The following is a 20,396-nucleotide window of genomic DNA, read 5'->3' on the forward strand; positions in this document are numbered from 1 at the left end:
GATATGTTCAAGTACCAATGCACCTACCAATCATAGGACTAAAATCAACCCTCCCTATTTCACAGATTGTTTTAAAGATCAAATAATGTGGCTGGGTGCAGTGGCTCATACCTGTAATCTCAGCACTTTGGGAGGCTGAGGCAGGCGAATCACCTGAGGTCAGGAGTTTGAGACCAGTCTAGCCAACATGGTGAAACCCCGTCTCCACTAAAAATACAAATGGGCATGGTGGTGGGTGCCTGTACTTCCAGCTACTTGGGAGGCTGGAGCAGGAGAATCGCTTGAACCCAGGAGGTGAAGGTTGTGGTGAGCCGAGATTGCGCCACTGCACTCCAGCCTGAGTGACACAATGAGACTCAGTCTCAAAAAAAAAAAAAAAGTTGAAATATTGTGAAACTGCTTTATGAACTATGTATCATTATATAAATGTGAAAGATGGTTATTTATTTCCTGATCTTTACAGGAGGAGAGAATATAGGAGTTGAAGGTACTATTAGAGATAATCCAGGCCATGAGAAAGGCAATGTGGTATAATGGAATGAACAAAATTGTTTTGTTTTGTTTTTGAGACTCACTCTGTCGCCTAGGCTGCAGTGCAGTGGTGCAATCTCAGCTCACTGCAACCTTTGCTCACACCCGGTTAATTTTTGTATTTTTGTAGAGACAGGGTTTCACCATGTTGGCCAGGTCTCGAACTCCTGACCTCAAGTGATCTACCCACCACGGCCTCCCAAAGTGCTAGGATTACAGGCATGAGCCACCATGCCCAGCCAACAATTTCTTACATTAGACAGACATAGGTGGGAATTCCAGCCAGGCATTTTACTAACTTTTGCTTTGTGCAAGATACCTGAGCCTCTGTTCTTGATCTGACACATGGGCATCATTTTAGCTACCCCCAGGATTGTTGTGAGGCTTAGATAATATGTATGAACAGGCTACATAGTAGGGGTTTAATAAGTAACAGAATGCCTTCCCTTGATGAGCAGTGTTGGCTTCCTCACTGAGATTGGGAGTCTCTACCTCTCAGCAATAATTTCTTGCCTCAGAATTCTGGAGGTTGATCCTTCTGGAAGAGCAGATGTAAAGAAGGGATACTCGCCCACTGTTGGTGTACATTGATCTAATTGGTGGGCCTTCCTGCCCAGGGTTCCCTATCAGTGAGCAGAGTTGCCCCAGTAGACGTTAGGAATTGGCCATTACAGGAAGAACCTGGAGCTACTGTTCCATGGTCTGACCAGAGTTCATGCACAGATAAGGCGGTGACAAGAAAAATGGCTGCCCAAGGTCCCTACAGTGCACTCTAAACTAAGCATGTGCAGGGGCCTGCCAGGACTTCCTGAGCTCCTGGCTTTGTTCCCAAGTAAAGGCTATTAATCATTAATCATGAAGTCTTGGTCAGCTCATTTTGACACAAACCACAGATGAGACAGGCCTTAGCCACCTGCCAAGAAGACAGGGCCTCTGTGCTGAAGCCCTACAACACACCTTTGTTGCCTTTACTCCAATTGGCCACCTCCTATTCCAGCCACAGTTACTCCTCCCTTGTTGACACTTGCCAAACAATCCCAACTCTCCTACAAGTCTAACCACTGGTAACATTATTATAAGATCTACTTTCCTTTCTTTCCAACACTTTCATTTCTTTCTTTACATTGTTAACCCTGCCAATTGTATCACACTGCTAAGTTTAGTACCTTCTGTGTACTACAGGGTCCAGAAACCCTCTGATCTCCCCAAGTAGTGTGTTCTGGCAGAAAAGGCCAGGAAGACATAGCGGTGAGTCTCCAGAAGAGAAAAGCGAGGCTCAGAGAGGAATAATTGGCAGGGAAGGGAACCCAGGTCTTCTGGCCCATCCTCTTAGGACACCATCTCCTAGGCCTCATATTTCTGAAGTTCTCACAGTGCTGCGGTGCTCAGCGCTCTCTGATCTATTGGCAAGCGGACTGGTAGACTTGGCAGCCCTTTTCCCCCTCTGACTCCAGGGAGAGTACCTGCATGCCTTCTGGGGGCTTCCCCCAGCTCAGGTGTGAAGTGTGATGTGTGTGTGTGTGTGCATGTGTGTGTATGAGACAGAGAAAGGGGATGTGTGTGCACAAGGTGCATGTCAGCAGCACTCACAGGCTTCCTGCCAGCTCTGGAAGGGACATTTTTTGCCCCTCACAGTGTCCTCTTGCAGGTAGGATGCCTGGAGAGACGGGAGCAGGTGGGGAGGGTCAGAGGAATGGCTTTTCCAATCTCACTCAGACCTAAAACTCATTCTGGCTTTACTTTACTGTGATGCAAGCTGCCTGAGCTGGCCAGGCACTGAGTAGGAGGGGGCAATGTGGGGTGAGGGCAAGGGTGGGGAGGAACTCAGAGCGTAAGCATAGGAGACAGATCAGCAAGTGAGGGGCTGACTTCAGCTCTTAGGTGTGTGTGCTTGGACTTTACCTAATCTTCCTGAGTGTTTTGCAGTCTGTAAAATGGGGTAATAAGACTGTGAACTCAAGGGTTGTAGTACAAATAAAATAAACTGGGCAAAATGCATGACTCAGAGCCTGATAGTAGGATTTCAGCAAATGTTGATCCCATCCCTCCCCTTCCTTAGGTTGTGCCAGAATTCACCCCTGTGCTTCTTACCTTAAATACTTTTTGGAACAGTCTCTACAATAAATAAGTAAACCAGCAAGACAATAAATAAAATGCACACCTCCTTTTCTTTTTCCCCCTTTCTTCCTCACCTTTATTCCTTTTACTTTTCCAGCAGGTCCTGGAATGCTGTTTTTCTTCCCTTTCTTCCCTCTTTCCCTCTCTTCTCTCCTCCCATCCTCCTTCCCTCCCTTCCTCTCTTCCTCCCTCCCTTCCTCTCTTCCTCCCTCCCTTCCTCCCTCCCTTCCTCCCTCCCTCCCTTCTTTCCTCCCTTCCTCCCTCCCTCCCTGCTGCCTTCTCTCCCTCCCTCCTTTCTTCCCTCCCTCCCTTCTTTCCTTCCTTCCTTCCTTTTTTTCCCTTCCTCTCTTCCTTCTTATCTCCATTTCTTTTCTGCTTCTCCTCCCATACCTTAACCAGAAGCAATTAACCAATATTTTCTCTGTGAGAGATCAGAAGATAAGGGTAAAGAAGAAGGATTGTTTTGGAATAGAACCAAGTTTCTCACTTCATGCCTCCAGCATTAGAAAACTCATTATTTGGGCCGGGTGCAGTGGCTCACGCCTGTAATCCCAGCACTTTGGGAGGCCGAGGCGGGCGGATCACAAGGTCAGCAGATTGAGACCATCCTGGCTAACACGGTGAAACCCCCTCTCTACTAAAAACGCAAAAAATTAGCCGGGTGAGGTGGCGGGTGCCTGTAGTCCCAGCTGCTCGGGAGGCTGAGGCAGGAGAATGGCATGAACCTGGGAGGCGGAGTTTGCAGTGAGCCGAGATCGCACCACTGCACTCCAGCCTGGGCCCACTGCACTCCAGCCTGGGCAACAGAGCAAGACTCCGTCTCAAAAAAAAAAAAAGAAAACTCATTATTGGCCAGACACAGTGGCTCACACCTGTAATCCTAGCACCTTGGGAAGCTGAGGCAGGATAACTGCTAGAGGCCAGGAGTTTGAGACCAGCTTGAGCACCATAGCCAGACCCTATATGTAGCCAGGCAAAATGGTGTGTGCCTGTGAAGGGAGGATTCACTTGAGTCCAGGAGGTTGAGGCTGCAGTAAGTGGTGATTGCGCCTTGTCCTCCAGCTTGGGTGATAGAGTGAGACTCTGTCTCAAAAAAAAAAAAAAAAGAAAGAAAAGAAAAAAAACCTCATTATTTATATAGCTCTAAACCACTGTGAGTTAGGTAGAATTTGGGGGAAGCCTCTCTAACCTATTCTTAGTATGGCCAGACCACCCTTTCCTCCTTTCAGATCTTACTGTTTTGTTTGCAGAGATGGGCTTCAAGGCCAAAAGGCATACTGTGTTAGGGTCTGTGTCAGGCAGACCCTTTTGGGTTCCAAGAGCAGAGGAAGATGAGGCTGTGTGAGGGAAGACCATAGGATGATAGAGAATTGGTACTGGGCACAGTGGCTCATGCCCATAATCCTAGCACTTTGGAAGGTTGAAGCAGGTGGATCACTTGAGGCCAAGAGTTCAAGACCAGCCTGGCCAATGTGGCAAAACCCTGTCTCTACTAAAAATACAAAAATTAGCCAGGTATAGTGGTGCACAGCTGTAATCCCAGCTACTCAGGAGGCTAAGGCACAAGAATCACTTGAACCTAGGAGGCGGAGGTTGCAGTGAGCCAAGAACACACCACTGCACTTCAGCCTGGGCAACAGAGCAAGACTATCTCAAAAAAAAAAAAAAAAAAAGCCAGGTGCTGTGGTTCATGCCTGTAATCCCAGCACTTTGGGAGGCCAAGCTGGGCTCAGATCACCTTAGGTCAGGAGTCCAGGACCAGCCTGGCCAACATGGTGAAACCCCGTCTCTACTAAAAATACAAAAATTAGTCTGGTGTGGTGGCGTGCACCTGTAATCCCAGCTACTCGGGAGGCTGAGGCGGGAGAATTGTTTGAACCTGGGAGGTGGAGATTGCAGTGACCTGAGATTGCACCATTTGCACTCCAGCTTGGGTGACACAGTGAGACTCTGTCTCAAAAAAAAAAAAAAAAGAGAGAGAGAGTTGAGTTGCGAGGGCCTAGCAAAAGGGGAGCTCCCTGAACTATAGACTTTGACCTTGTCCAAATCATTATCCCTCTGCTTCCTTATCTCTCTATGAAATGAAAACAATAATTAACACTTACCTGTCTCACAGGTAGGGTTAGGAGGATTAAATATGAAAGTGTTTTGTGAAGTGTGAAACAGATAAACTACATAGATGAAATGTATCATGACATTTATTCAATTACACAGCACATACTTCATAATATCTACTGCTAGGCTTGGAGAAACATAAAGAATAAGAGTTTTTATCTTTTCATGAACTCAAAAAGCTAGAGGGTACTTTTAGGATAATGGGTAGGATGCAGCCTTCAGACAATGAATCTAAAGACAGGAATAGAATTGGCCAAAAGCAGGCGTGGTTAGGCCACTGAAAGGTGGTCTAGATTGAATTGCAGGGGGACAATAACAATCTCAAGATGGCTTGGCTGGGCGCGGTGGCTCACGCTTGTAATCCCAGCACTTTGGGAGGCCAAGGTGGGTAGATCACATGGTCAGGAGTTCGAGACCAGCCTGGCCAATATGGTGAAACCCTGTCTCTACTAAAATACAAAAATTAGCCAGGCATGGGGCAGGTGCCTGTACTCCCAGCTACTCGGGAGGCTGAGGCAAGAGAATCGCTTGAACCCAGCAGGTGGAGGTTGCAGTGAGCAGAGATTGTGCCACGGCACTCCAGCCTGGGTGATAGAGCAAGACTCAGTCTCAAAAAAAAAAAAAAAAAAAAAAAAAAGCCTTGACCTGGTAGGTGTGCCCCAAACTTTCTTTCCAATGTGTGTGTTACCAAGGTGAGGGCTGAAGCTGCTCAAATGCTCCATGAAGGGGAGGAAGCTGTGGGATGATGGGGAGGGTTCCCACAAAGATGGAGCCTCGTCAGCCTTTCTCCAGCACCGGAAACCACAGGAAACCAGGTCAGTGTGTGGGGCCCGCTCCCTCTGCTCCAGGGCTCAGCTATGAGCTCTGGGGCTTCCTGAGCAGGGTGTACTGACTAGTGGGTCCTTGAAGCTAGAGGCCCCTTTGGTATGGAGCCCTTTGCCTAGAAGAGCTGGACCTGGCTCATGGGTAGAGAGAACTCGGCTATAGTCCTGAGAGTTAACCAGTTGGGAAGCCAGGGTACATATGGGCTTCATGAGCATCCTAGAGTGCTTTTTTTCTTCCCCACTCTAAATGGTGCCTCAGTCACCTCTGTACCTCCAGCACCCAGTGCTGAGTAGTGCTTAAGAGCTCGGCTAATTCTCTAAGTGAGGGGGTGAAGCGCATGTCTGTGGGAGACACAAGTTCCAGAGCGTGCTGATGGGTGGATCAGATCTGCAGTGTGTTTCAGGAGTAGGAGGGGCTAAGAAATGGGTGCGTCCCCCAACCTGATGCTAGCCCCCTTCCTGTTACTTCTCACCCACAGCAGGAGCCCCTTGTCTTTCAGGTGGGGGGCAGTAGGGTTTTTGGGGGCACAAGCTTTCCTCAGTCCCTCCACTTGGAGGGGAAGGAATGTGGCCTGGCTGGCTGGTTGGGATCTAGGAGGAGCTTTCGGGCAGGGCGGGGCCAGGGCAGGCTGGGGCGAGGGCTCCTGCTGGTACTGTGTTCTTCGCTGCTGCACAGCAAGGCCCTGCCACCCACCTTCAGGCCATGCAGCCATGTTCCGGGAGCCCTAATTGCACAGAAGCCCATGGGGAGCTCCAGACCGGCAGCCCTGCTCCTGCCTCTCCTCCTCATAGTCATCGACCTCTCTGACTCTGCTGGGATTGGCTTTCGCCACCTGCCCCACTGGAACACCCGCTGTCCTCTGGCCTCCCACACAGTAAGGTGCCGCTGCCAGGTAGGGACACCTGCCTGGCACAGCCATAAAGCTCCCCACTCCCCTGCCTGCCCTGTGCTACCTCCGCAGTCCCTGTGCTCTGGTGGCAGCTTTGATGTGTCCTCTACCTAGTCTCAAAGGGGTAGCCAAGGTCCTTTGTGCTGAGGGCCTGGACAGGGTGGAGCTGGGAAGATAAGAGCCAGAAGGTATGGGCTATTAGCTATGGGGCTCAGAATTTGCTGATTTGAAGCAAAGACCCCAGGAATGTGCCTTATGGGAGTCTCTCCTAATCATAGCTCTCTCCTTTCTTTTCCCTACTGGGCCCTGTGCCTCAGGATGACAGTTTCACTGGTGAGTCGCATTTCCTGCCCAATTGCTCCTCCCCACGCCCACTATTTTTGCAGATGCCTAGCAAGCCCTCCATTCTAATTTTCAGTTCCCAACCCGGGAAGTAGCACAATATCATGGAAAAAGTTTGGAATCATGACAAGCCTGGGTTCACATTGCAGTTCTGCCAGACTCCCGTGTGGCCTCAGACTGTGCACCTAACCCCTCCAACTGACCCTCAGTTTCTGAGGGGTAGTAGCATAGTAGAAATGATTGTACACTAAAGGCAGTGTTGCTTCTGATCTGTAGAGAGGATTAGATGAGAAACATGAGTAAATCTCCAGGTTCTCCATATATGTTGGTTCCTCCCCTTAACTGATCCCTCACTTCTATCAGTAATACAACAATAATCCTTCCTATTTTATGGTATGTTCTACTTCACAAGACATTTTCCCATACACTACAATTTTGATTTTTATAACAGACCCGCTTTATGAATGAGGAATCTGATCCTTAGACAGGTCCTGTAACCCCCAAAGTCATACTTCCAGGATGTGACAGAGCTTGGCCTCAAATCCAGCTTGTCGGAGGTAGGAGGGACCTTCTTAGACTCTATCATTTGCTTTCCCTTCCATCTTTCCCAGGAAGTTCTGCCCATATCCCTTGCCGCACCTGGTGGGCCCTCTTCTCCACAAAGCCTTGGTGTGTGCGAGTCTGGCACTGTTCCCGCTGTTTGTGCCAGCATCTGCTGTCAGGTCGCTCAGGTATGAGAAACAGCCCCTTGGGCCATTCTCAGTGAAGAGAACATTTTGAGGGACCACCTAGGCTGAGCAAGTGGGACTTACTAGAACAGATATTTGTCTTGTTTTAACCTCAACTGGGACTTGGATTATCCTAAAATAGCATGCTATGACTGATATTCACAAATACAATTGTACAATTTTATGAAGGTATTTTTTTCAGCTGAGATTCTTGGAATTAAAAGCTATGGATTTATTGTTATTACCATCTATTTGTAGAGCAGGATCTTCTTTCTTACTCTATATTTTAATTGCTCAGCTCAGTGCCTGGTACATACTAAATGCCCTTACATTGCTTAAGAATTGGCAGTTTCTAGGCCAGGCGCGGTGGCTCACGCCTGTAATCCCAACATTTTGGGAGGCTGAGGCAGCCTGATCACCTGAGGTCAGGAATTCGAGACCAGTCTGGACAACATGGTGAAACCCCTGTCTCCACTAAAAATACAAAAAATTAGCAGGGCCTGGTGGCAGGCACCTGTAATCCCAGCTGCTCAGGAGGCTGAGGCAGGAAAATCACTTGAACCCAGGAGGTGGAGGTTGCAGTGAGCCGACATCATGCCATTGCACTCCAGCCTGGGCGACAAGAGCAAAACTCCATCTCCAAAAAAAGAATTGGCAGTTTCTGGGCCAGGTATGATGGTTCACACCTGTAATCCCAGCACTCTGGGAGGCCAAGGTGGGTGGATCGCTTGAGTCCTGGAGTTTGAGACCAGCCTGGCCAACATGGCCAAACCCCATCTCTACAAAAAAATACAAAAATTAGCTGGATGTGGTAGTGCACACCTGAAGTCCCAGCTACTTGGGAAGCTGAGGTGGGAGGATCACCTGAATTCAGGAGGTGGAGGTTGCAGTGAGTTAAGATAGCGCCACTGCACTCCAGCCTGGATGACAGTGTGAGACCCTGTCTCAAAAAAAAAAAAAAAAAAAAAGAATAGGCAGTGTTTAATTTTTCTAATTGTTTGTTGTTAGAAATAATGCTACAGGGCTGGGCACAGTGGCTTATGCCTGTAATCCCAGTACTTTGGGAGGCTGAGGTGGGCAGATCACCTGAGGTCAGGAGTTTGAGACCAGCCTGGCCAACATGGTGAAACCCCGTCTCTACTAAAAATACAAAAATTAGCCAGGTGTGATGGTGCATGCCTGTAATCCCAGCTACTCAGGAGGCTGAGGTGAGAGGATTGCTTAAGCCCAAGAGTTCAAGACTGCAGTGAGCAGTGATTGTGCCACTGCACTCCAGCCTCCATGACAGAGCAAAATCCTGTCAAGAAAGGAAGGAAGGAAGGAACGAAGGAAGGAAGGAACAAAGGAAGGAACGAAGGAAAGAAAGAAAAGAGAGAGAGGCAGGGACTGGCATGGTGGCTCACGCCTGTAATCCCAGCACTTTGGGAGGCTGAGGTGGGCAGATCATGAGATCAGGAGATCGAGACCATCCTGGCTAACATGGTGAAACCCCGTCTCTACTAAAAGTACAAAAAATTAGCTGGGCGTGGTGGCAGGCGTCTGTAGTCCCAGCTACTCCGGGGGCTGAGGCAGGAGAATCGCTTGAAGCCAGGAGGCGGAGATTGTAGTGAGCCAAGATCGCGCCGCTGCACTCCAGCCTGGGTGACAGAGCAAGGCTCCGTCTCCAAAAAATAAAAATTAAAGAATGCTAAAATGAATATCTTTGTATATATAGCTTTTTCTCTGCTTAAGAAATTAATCTTTTCTTGATTGCTTTATAATTTTCAAGATTAAAGAAGCTTGACATCCTTACCCTCCTTGATTTAAAATGACTTACTATCAGGCCGGCTCATGCCTGTAATCCCAGCACTTTGGGAGGCCGAGGCGGGTGGATCACCTGAGGTTGGGAGTTCGAGACCAGCCTGACCAACACGCAGAAACCCCATCTCCACTAAAAATACAACATTAGCCGGGCATGGTGGCACATGCCTGTAATCCCAGCTACTCGGGAGGCTGAGGCAGGAGAATCACTTGAACTTGGGAGGCGGAGGCTGCAGTGAGCCGAGATCGCGCCATTGCACTCCAGCCTGGGCAACAAAGAGCAAAACTCCATCTCAAAATAAATATATAAATAAAATAAAATAAAATTACTTACTGTCTAACACTGGGCCACATCTCCAGGTAGGGGAGGGGGTAATGAGGGCTAGATAGTAAGTACGTCTCCCCTGCACAGGTCTTCAACGGGGCCTCTTCCACCTCCTGGTGCAGAAATCCAAAAAGTCTTCCACATTCAAGTTCTATAGGAGACACAAGATGCCAGCACCTGCTCAGGTACTCTCCCTGTCAGTTCCAGCCCTACCTGACGCCCCACAGACCTTTGCTTTCTGGCCTCTCATTTGGTTCTCCAGCCATGTGAGACAGAAAGTGTGGAGATGAAGTATTCTGTCTATTACACAGCTAGGGAGGCCAAAAGAGTTTGAGCAACTTGCCTGCAGTACCTCAGGTTCCAGAGGCAGAAACAGAAGCCAGGTTTCCTGATTTCTGGCCTGAGGCCAACCTTGTTCTCTGCCTTTAGAGGAAGCTGCTGCCTCGTCGTCACCTGTCTGAGAAGAGCCATCACATTTCCATCCCCTCCCCAGACATCTCCCACAAGGGACTTCGCTCTAAAAGGACCCAACCTTCGGATCCAGAGACATGGGAAAGTCTTCCCAGATTGGACTCACAAAGGCATGGAGGTGGGCACTGGGTACAACAGGAGATGGGTTCAGCTGAGTGGTGGTACCGGTGCTAAGGCCAAGAGACAAGGCCACTGAGTCCTTCCTCTCCCCAGGACCCGAGTTCTCCTTTGATTTGCTGCCTGAGGCCCGGGCTATTCGGGTGACCATATCTTCAGGCCTTGAGGTCAGCGTGCGTCTTTGTCACCAGTGGGCACTGGAGTGTGAAGAGCTGAGCAGTCCCTATGATGTCCAGGTATGGTGTGTCATCCCCCTGTAAAAAGCCCGATCACACAGTGCTAGCAAAAGAGGCCACCCATTGTACAAATGAGGAAACTGAGGCCCAGAGAGGGATGGTAACTGTCCAAGACCTCCTTACAAGCTGAAGGGTCTATCATTAAGACTTCTTTGGGCGTGGCATGGTGGCTCACACCTGTGGTCCCAGCACTTTGGGAGGCCAAAGCAGGAGGATTGCTTGAAGCCAGGAGTATAAAACCAGCTTGGGCAACGTAGTGAAACCCTGCTGCTAAAAATAAATAAATAAATTAATTAATTAAATTTAAAGACTTCTTTGGACTAGACAGAAAAGGCAGAGGGCCGTGTCACCGGGAAGAACAGGAAAGGCAGGCAGAGACCTGGAGCAGCCATGAATGACCATGAATGAGCAGAGAGATTAGTATGGTATTTACCCCCAATGAGAGGATCCTCAGTGTGATTCAGGCATTAAGAAGCCTTTTCTTGAGCTTCAACTTAGTGACAAGTAAGAAAAAAGAATTGTTAATTAAAAATTTAAAAAGCCTTTTCAGCTCCCCTAAGAGGTTGTATCGCCTAAGAACATAACAAAATGATCACATCTGTCTTGGTACCCTTCCATCTCCCTCCCTTTGTTCCTGCCACTCAGAGAGTGATATGTCCCCCATTCTCCCAACCTGGGCCCCAGCATCCCACCTCAACCTCCCTTTGTCATGGATGCCATTGTATACAGTTGGTAGCATTTGCAGGGACTGCTGCTGAACCCCTGAGGCCCTCAGCTTATCATTTTTATAACAGTGAGGATACCTCATAAGATCACTGTGATGCTAGCATGGAGTTAATTGATTTAATACTTCTAGCACCCACCACACTCCCTGGCATATAGTAGGGCCTCAATAAAGGAATGTATTCCCTGTCTCCTTTCCCCCAACTCCACCTAGAGCACCTAGAGCTAATGATTAGATTACTAAGCAGACAACCTTTGAGAGACTTATCAGGAGAAGAGGTATCTCATATTAGAGGAAAAACAGGGTGTGTTGGCCAAGATCCCAGCACTGTTCTGCCCTTGTCTATGTGCCCATGCTCTTTCTCAGGCATCTTTTGTCTTCCTTTGCTGTTTCATCCACAGAAAATTGTGTCTGGGGGCCACACTGTAGAGCTGCCTTATGAATTCCTTCTGCCCTGTCTGTGCATAGAGGTGAGCAAAGGAAAGGGTGTGGGCTGTCCATGGCTCTGCTCCTAAGCCCCCAAGGTAGCGCAGTTGGTCAAGTATATCTCCAGTAAATTGGGTTTAAAAAGGACTGAGTGTTACTGGCATGCTTAGGAAGACCGGCGCCAGCTTGGCTGTGAGCCACACATGGGGTCAGAGGTGGAAGGGTGCTGCTGAACATTGGACCTTCTTAGGGTGATTCCAACCTCAGCCTCATCCAAACCCAGCTTTCCCTGGCCCAGACCTGGCCTCAGCCCACAGAGCCAGAATAGGCAGCTGTCATTGCTGTGTGTTCTGAGGAGTCGAGGAAGGAGTGTGTGCATGGCCACTGCAGGATCCATATGCCCCCAAAAGTCTTGTCCCCTCTAGGCCTCTGTGGCAGTCCTCCATCTCTCTTTACAAGTCTAAGGAACATAGCAGAAAGTTTTCTTTGGACTAGACAGAAAAGGCAAGGGAAATTGTCACCTGGAAGACCTAAGGGAGGATGATGGCAGAGACCTAGAGTCACGAGCAATTGCCAGGGTGGACAGCAGGTGGGCATGTGGGCATTCCAGAGTCAGGAGCCAACACAGAGCACTGGGTGCCTTGGGGATGGCTGAGAGTGGAGGCCAGAGAAGACCAAAGCTGAGGAATGCGACCTCAGGATTTCCTTCTTTCTGGGGATAGTTCTCTTTAGGAGGAAGAGGAGTTAGCCCCTCACTTGCTTATCCCTCTCCTATGCTCTGGAGTTCCTCTCCACCCTTGCCCCCACCCCACATTGCCCCCTCCTGCTCCGTCAGTGCCTGGCCAGCTCAGGCAGCTTGCGTCACAGTAAGGTAAAGCCAGAATGAGTTTTAGGTCTGAGTGAGATTGGAAAAGCCATTCCTCTGACCCTCCCCACCTGCTCCCGTCTCTCCAGGCATCCTACCTGCAAGAGGACACTGTGAGGCGCAAAAAATGTCCCTTCCAGAGCTGGCCAGAAGCCTGTGAGTGCTGTTAACATGCACCCTTGTGCACACACATCCCCTTTCTCTTTCTGTCTCCTACACACACATGTACACACACACACACACACCCCGCACTTCACACGTGTGCTAGGGGAAGTCCCCAGAAGGCATGCAGGTACTTTCCCTGGAGTCAGTGGGGGGAAAAGGGCTGCCAAGTCTACCAGTCCGCTTGCCAATAGATCAGAGAGCGCTGAGCACCGCAGCACTGTGAGAAGTTTAGAAATATGAGGCCTAGGAGATGGTGTCCTAAGAGGATGGGCCAGAAGACCCAGTTCCCATCCCAGCTCTGTCAATTGTTCTTCTCTGAGCCTCACTTTCCTCATCTGTAAAATCTCAATACCTGCTCTGCCTTCAAAGTGTTTGTGAAGCCTGAGTTAAATATTACATATGAAAGTGGCTGGTGATGTCTGAAGTGCTGTATGCATGTTGTTCTCAAGGAGAGGCAGGACACTCAGACAAAAGTGACTCACATAAAGCAGCCTACAGAACTTACAGGGCAGGGTTATGGTTAAGGACTAGGCTGTAGGGCAAGAAATTGGGAAAGGGAGAAGGCCAAGAAGGGCCATTATAAGCAGAGAAGGCCTCTTAGAGGAAGTGGCACCTAAGCTGGGGTCAGAAAAAGGGCAGGACTTAGAAAGGAGAGATAGGAGGGAAAGACATTCCTGGTTCTGAGAGGACCCTAAGCAGATTTCGATTTTGGGGAGAAGGAAGGACCTGGCCAGAATGGAGGCCTGGGAAGGAGAGGAGAGAGACCCCTGGATAGAAAGATAATGAGGTTTGGCGCAATGGCTCACGCCTGTAATTCCAGCACTTTGGGAGGCTGAAGTAGGCAGATCACCTGAGGTCAGGAGTTTGAGACCAGCCTGGCCAACATGGTGAAACCCTGTCTGTACTAAAAATACAAAAAGTTAGCCAGGCATGGTGGTGCGCGCCTGTAGTCCCAGCTACTCAGGGGATCAAGACAGGAGAATCACTTGAGCTCGGGATGCAGAGGTTGCAGTGAGCCGAAATCACACCACTGCACTCCAGCCTGGGTGACGGAGTGCAACTCCGTCTCAAAAAAAAAACAAAAAACAGAAAGGTAATGAAAGGGGGCTGGGCGTGGTGGCTCACACTTGTAATCCCAGCACTTTGGGAGGCCAAGGTGGGTGGGTCACAAGGTCAGGAGTCCACGAGGTCAGGAGACCAGCCTGGCCAATATGGTGAAAACCCATCTCTACTAAAAATACAAAAATTAGCTGGGCTTGGTGGCACACACCTGTAATCCCAGCTACTGAGGCATGAGAATCGCTTGAACTCAGGACACAGAGGTTGCAGTGAGCTGAGATCGCACCACTGCACTCCAGCCTGGGCGACAGAGTGAGATTCTGTCTCAAAAAAGAAAAGGAAAAGAAAGATAATGAAAGGGATGCTCATTGATTTAGTACCTGTTCAGGCCAGGAATAGTGCTGGTTACTTTTACAAACATTATCTCCAGCTGCCCCCAGGATGTGGGTGGCAAGGTGGGGCTGAAGCAGGGCTGACCCTCACCCACTGAACCTGCTACCTGCCCAGATGGCTCAGACTTCTGGAAGTCAGTGCACTTCACTGACTACAGCCAGCACACTCAGATGGTCATGGCCCTGACACTCCGCTGCCCACTGAAGCTGGAAGCTGCCCTCTGCCAGAGGCATGACTGGCATACCCTTTGCAAAGACCTCCCGAATGCCACGGCTCGAGAGTCAGACGGGGTGAGGACAGGTTCCCCCAGGACCAGGGTGGGCAGGGCTGGGGCCCAGGAATTTTCTCCCTGACGAACTCTCCTCTCCTCCCACAGTGGTATGTTTTGGAGAAGGTGGACCTGCACCCCCAACTCTGCTTCAAGGTACAACCATGGGTAAGAAAAGATGTGGTGTAGTGGGTATTGCCTGGAGCTTGCTAACCTGCCATTCCTGTATTTCTCAGTTCTCTTTTGGAAACAGCAGCCATGTTGAATGCCCCCACCAGACTGGTGAGTCAATAAGTGACCTCTGCTGGGACCCCCTGCCCCATTTCATCCTCACCCAACTGTAACCAAGCTAAACCCCAGCCCAGCCCTGAATTCATCACCCAAAGCCCAACTCCTATCAACACCCCCACCCCGCCCCAAACAGGGTCTCTCACGTCCTGGAATGTAAGCATGGATACCCAAGCCCAGCAGCTGATTCTTCACTTCTCCTCAAGAATGCATGCCACCTTCAGTGCTGCCTGGAGCCTCCCAGGCTTGGGGCAGGACACTTTGGTGCCCCCCGTGTACACTGTCAGCCAGGTATGGCCTCGCCCCCACTAGGTCCTATTGCTCAGAGCACAGCCCTCAATTTCCTTGTGACCTCATTGAGATAGACCCTGGGAAGGCAGAAACAAACAAATCCCTGACTTTTACCATCTGGTTTACTTTATTTACGTGATCAGCCTCTGTTCAGCTAACTTGCTGACAGTAGGTTCCTCAAGGGAGCATTTTCTTTTTTTTCTTTTTTTTTTTTTTTTGAGACAGAGTCTCGCTGTGTCACCCAGGCTGGAGTGCAGTGGCGCGATCTCGGCTCACTGCAAGCTAAGGGAGTATTTTCTAATCCTTTCAGTTTCTGAATTTACAGGAATAACAGAGGCAAGGGACTGGCCCTCCCACATTCAGGTGTTCTGTAGCCCAGGGGTCCCAATCCGTGAGCCGCAGACCAGTAACTGTCTGTGGTTTGTGAGAAACGAGGCCACACAGCAGGAGGTAAGTGGAGGGTGAGCAAGCATTACTGCCCGAGCTCTGCCTTCTGTCAGTCCAGTGGCTGCATTAGATTCTTATAGGAGCGCAAACCCTATTGTGAACGGTGCATGCGAGGGATCTTGGTTGTGAGCTACTTATGAGAATCTAATGCCTGATGATCTGAGGTGGTTTCATCCTGAAACCATTCCCCCCAACCCCAACCCCTTCAACCTCTGTGTAAAAATTTTCTTCCATGAAACCAGTCCCTGGTGCCAAAAAGGTCGGGGACCACTGCTCTAGCCTAACAGAACAACATTTAATACTGATGCCTTCCCTTGAACCCAGCTGTCCGCTACTATCTTTCCTAGGAGGCAGAGCCCATGCAGCTGACAGGCTCTGCACAATCCTGTAAACTATTGACAAATTTCACCTGTTACATAACTAGGAGCACTTTTTCAGACTATCTTCCATGTATCTGATATAAAAACCACAGTCAAATACACCCTCAATACCACAGCACCACGCTGACTAAGCATGACTAGCTCTTTCAAACAGTTATTTCTTAAATGCTCACTTGCAGCTTATATGTTTGTTTTGCATTGTATGAGGGCTCCCAAGCAGACAGGTGATAGCAACACAATATGAAAAACCAAGTCACGCTTAAGATGGCCACATGCAGTGTCTCACACTTGTAGTCCCAGCTGAGGTGGGAGAACCGTGTGAGCTCAGGAGCCCAAGGCTGCAATGAGCTATGATCATGCCACTGCACTCCAGCCTGGGTGACAGCATAAGACTCTGACTCTAAAAAAAATGTTTTTAATTAAAATTCTGTCCAATTTAGTATGCATTGTGCCCACCCTGTAGCAGGCTCTGGGAGATACAAGAAAAGTATATAACACAGTTAAGGAGTTCATAGACTAATAATAGCTGTTACCAATAAATGAATATACATTGTAGTTTATTTAAAAAGACATTCATGTGCATATACCCATTTGATGCTCTCAATAACCCAGTAAAATAAAGATTATTATCCCCCATATAAAAATGAAGAAAGTAGGCCAGGCGCAGTGGCTCACGCCTGTAATTCCAGCATTTTGGGAGGCTGAGGAGGGCAGATCACCTGAGGTCAGGAGTTTGAGACCAGCTTCACCAACATGGCAAAACTCGTCTCTACTAAAAATACAAAAATTAGCTGGGCATGGTGGCGTGCACCTGTAATCCTAGCTACTTGGGAGGCTGGGGCAGGAGAATAGCTTGAACCCAGGAGGTGGAGGTTGCAGTGAGCCAAGATTGCACCAGTGCACTCCAGCCTGCACGACGGAACAAGACTCTGTCTGAAAAAATAAATAAATAAATAAATAAATAAATAAACATAAAAAAATTAAAATAAAAATGAGGAAAGTGAGCCTTAGGAAAGAGAGGTAACCTGCCTCCATGCAAGGACCACACAGCTAGGGACTACAAAGGCAACAGTTAAGCCTGGACCCAGGTCTCCTGACCCTAAAACTTACATTCTTTTCAATGATACGTTTTGATACCTCTTCAGCTGTGCAGGAGAGTAAAGTGAGACAGCCTTCCTGGTTTGTGAGCTGCTAGAGGACACAGACAATGTCCGCACCCGCCTTCTTTCCTCAGGGCTTGGCACAGAGGACACACTCAGAGTCTGTCTGTTGACAAATACCTGACTGCAGCAGGAGCTGAGCTCTGGGAAAGATCAGTGGGAGCCGGAGTGACTGGGGAAGCCTTCTTGTCAGAGGTGGCACTTGGCCTAAGCCTCGTAGGATTGGGGGTGTGGTGGGGAGGAACAGCAGGGGCAAAGACTCAAGGTCAGACAGGGCCAGATTCACCTCCCTGGGGACAGCCTTTCTGCTCTTTGTTTCTACAGGCCCGGGGCTCAAGCCCAGTGACACTAGACCTCATCATTCCCTTCCTGAGGCCAGGGTGCTGTGTCCTGGTAAGGAAACCTACCCTCACTCTACATACAGAGCCTTGGCATCTGCTCCCCTAGTGGCACCCACCCGTGGAAAATCCATTCTGCAAAAATGTTTGGTTTGGCCAGCACAGTGTTTTAAATTGAAATTGCTTACCACCATTTACATATATAAACAAAGCTGGATTTCTGGCCTCTGTTGAAAAATCAGAAAAACCTAGTGCCGTGTGTCCACATTCTGGCATGGTGACAATGGCCTGGAGCTCAGTGCCATCTGATTGTTTCAGTCAGGGCCTGTGCTCTCCAGCTCCTCACAGCAGCCCTGGTCAACTTTGAGTTTACTTTTTGAGTTTGGCCCCTGTCACACTTGAGTTTGCCACCATTGACCTGTTCTGTGCCAGGCTAGCAGCTGGAGCAGACACAAACCCACCTGGGAAGAATTCCCTAGCCAGTGGGGACTCCCCTCTCCCCCAGCTCCATGCTTCACTCAGCTCCCCAGGAGAAGATTCCTGGCTCATAGGGGTGGGGGGCTCTGTGCCCTCAGGTGTGGCGGTCAGATGTCCAGTTTGCCTGGAAGCACCTCTTGTGTCCGGATGGTGAGTTCTTGGGGAGGGGGAGGTAAGAGGGAGGCTGGGCACTGAACTGGGCTTGGCCTCATCCTGCTTGACTCAGTCTCTTACAGACACCTGGGGCTCTTGATCCTGGCACTGCTGGCCCTCCTCACCCTACTGGGTGTTGTTCTGGCCCTCACCTGCCGGCGCCCACAGTCAGGTAAGCTTACCTGGGGGTAACCTGGGAAGTCAGACCTGCCCAGCTCCGAGACTAGCTGCCCCCTCACCCTCCCCTGTCTGAGCTCTCGGCACTGCACCCAATCTCTGTTACCCAGGCAGGGAGCCTCAGGCCCCCAAGTGAGCAGGAATGGTTAAGGCAAGGCAAAGGGCCCTCTGAGCATATTGTCACTGTACTGAGTCTCTGTACAAAAGGCTAGTGGGGCAGAAATCCAGCCTGCGCTGTACTCGCCCAGCCTGGAGCCCTGACCCTCTCTTCAGAAGGGGTGCCTTTATCTAATTAGCCCATAGGCACCCTATAGGCTAGGGCTGTTTTCGGTACCAACCCCCAGAGCAATAAGGGGCGGGGGCGGAGAGGCGAGCACCCTACGGTATCCCGAGAGGCTGGGGAGGAGAGGGCTGAGCAGTCCCTCAGCCGCCCCGCCTTCATCTGTTGCTTCCCGCCACCAGGCCCGGGCCCAGCGCGGCCAGTGCTCCTCCTGCACGCGGCGGACTCGGAGGCGCAGCGGCGCCTGGTGGGAGCGCTGGCTGAACTGCTACGGGCAGCGCTGGGCGGCGGGCGCGACGTGATCGTGGACCTGTGGGAGGGGAGGCACGTGGCGCGCGTGGGCCCGCTGCCGTGGCTCTGGGCGGCGCGGGCGCGCGTAGCGCGGGAGCAGGGCACTGTGCTGCTGCTGTGGAGCGGCGCCGACCTTCTCCCGGTCAGCGGCCCCGACCCCCGCGCCGCGCCCCTGCTCGCCCTGCTCCACGCTGCCCCGCGCCCGCTGCTGCTGCTCGCTTACTTCAGTCGCCTCTGCGCCAAGGGCGACATCCCCCCGCCGCTGCGCGCCCTGCCGCGCTACCGCCTGCTGCGCGACCTGCCGCGCCTGCTGCGGGCGCTGGACGCGCGGCCTTTCGCAGAGGCCACCAGCTGGGGCCGCCTTGGGGCGCGGCAGCGCAGGCAGAGCCGCCTAGAGCTGTGCAGCCGGCTCGAACGAGAGGCCGCCCGACTTGCAGACCTAGGTTGAGCAGAGCTCCACCGCAGTCCCGGGTGTCTGCGGCCGCAACGCAACGGACACTGGCTGGAACCCCGGAATGAGCCTTCGACCCTGAAATCCTTGGGGTGCCTCGAGGACGACTGGCCGAAAAGCCTTATTCCCTGCCTCACAGGCCGGAAGTCCCAGCCCAGTCCCCGCGCGCGTCCCTCTTCCTCCTCATACTTTCCCTTGACTGAGAGCTCCTCTAACCCCTGTTCTGATGGGGGGGGGGAGGGTGGGGGGCGGTCTTCCCATTTCCTCTCCAGAACTCCAGAAAGAGCAGTGTGCTTATGCTTCAGTCCAGGCTGGAGAGGTTGGGGCCGGGGTAGGGAGGCAGGAGCCATGTCAGTTCTGAAGGAGGGTGAGGCGGTGGGGGATTGTAGGGGGCGGCTGAGAGAAAACCTCCTTGGGGGCCAGGGATTCCCTTTCCCACTCTGAGGCTCTGGCCAGAGGGAGAGAGGACTCTGGACCTAGGAAAAGAGGCTTTTGGCTCCGGGTGGTCAGGACGGTGGGGGTTGGGGGTGGGGTGGGTGGGTGCTGGCGGTGGGGACCAAGATCCGGAAAGATGAATAAAGACAAACATGACAAACTAAGAAAACATAGTGTGCTTCTCTAGTGTGGCTGGGGAGCCTGCCTGGTGGGGTATGTGTCAGTGTGCTGGCCCAAATCCTCTGTGTCCACACCGCATGGCATCCGTCACATTCTTCCAAGCAATGCCTCCAAAAGCAAAGGAGGATGGGGCAATCTCCTTGATCCCCCCCAGTGATTCTTACAAGAGGAGAGGAAAACAGAGGCTTCGCCAGATGGTCTGTCCATCATCACACAGCCGGCCCACAGCAACAGCACAGATGGGACCCCTGTCTGCCAAGCTCTGGGGTCCTGGGTTCCTTCTACTTCCCATAACGCATTTGAGCCAGGCAGTGGTGAAAAGCCCACTTTCTGGTGCCTTTTGTCGGTGCTTTTAGAGCTCCTGTCCCACAAAGGGTTACCGAGGCCCAAAGAGTGTCTGAAGGGACCGAGTGTGCCTAGTAAGGGGAGACCTAGTGGGCCCAGGACTCCAGGGCTGTGTCCTCCTTAGGGCTCCGGGGGTGAGTAAGAGCTCCCTTACTCAGCCATGATGCATTCGCTGTCTTCTTCAGGGGCCCCTCCCAGCCAGGTGTCAGCAGAGGGAGAGGAGAGCCAAAGAAGGAGGAGGTGCGGCCACCACCCTAGTCCAAGGCTGCTGGCTCCCAAGCCTGGTGTTGGTGGGAGGGACAGAGA

General features: G+C 51.0%; 1 protein-coding gene across 2 annotated transcripts; it reads left to right on the forward strand.

Annotated features, from left to right (window-relative positions):
* The first annotated feature begins 2,482 nt into the window (after positions 1-2,482).
* On the forward strand, positions 2,483-19,734 carry IL17RE (interleukin 17 receptor E). Of its 2 annotated transcripts, XM_063602174.1 has the most exons (17): positions 2,483-6,088; positions 6,289-6,481; positions 6,796-6,811; positions 7,432-7,551; positions 9,761-9,858; positions 10,103-10,262; positions 10,358-10,497; positions 11,623-11,691; positions 12,602-12,668; positions 14,244-14,419; positions 14,506-14,553; positions 14,634-14,679; positions 14,822-14,976; positions 17,288-17,356; positions 17,877-17,928; positions 18,005-18,103; positions 18,571-19,734. In XM_063602174.1, exons 1-17 carry the CDS (start codon positions 6,012-6,014, stop codon positions 19,125-19,127), a joined length of 2,142 nt encoding a protein of 713 aa, XP_063458244.1. In that variant the 5' UTR covers positions 2,483-6,011; the 3' UTR covers positions 19,128-19,734. The 2 variants fall into 2 exon arrangements, with proteins under 2 accessions (XP_063458244.1, XP_034811636.2); XM_034955745.4 differs by having other exon boundaries at positions 6,043-6,481.
* Positions 19,735-20,396: the final 662 nt, after the last annotated feature.

The sequence above is a fragment of the Pan paniscus genome, chromosome 2 (assembly GCF_029289425.2).
Source record: "Pan paniscus chromosome 2, NHGRI_mPanPan1-v2.0_pri, whole genome shotgun sequence".
In the NCBI taxonomy this organism is placed as follows: domain Eukaryota; kingdom Metazoa; phylum Chordata; class Mammalia; order Primates; family Hominidae; genus Pan; species Pan paniscus.

Bases quoted from the DNA above. Each gene is read 5' to 3' on its own strand.
- IL17RE (XM_063602174.1), top strand. From the start codon at position 6,012: ATGGGTGCGTCCCCCAACCTGATGCTAGCCCCCTTCCTGTTACTTCTC. The intron at 10,263-10,357 runs GTGGGCACTGGG...TCCTCTCCCCAG, and splicing joins GGACTCACAAAGGCATGGAG to GACCCGAGTTCTCCTTTGAT. The intron at 18,104-18,570 runs GTAAGCTTACCT...TCCCGCCACCAG, and splicing joins CTGCCGGCGCCCACAGTCAG to GCCCGGGCCCAGCGCGGCCA.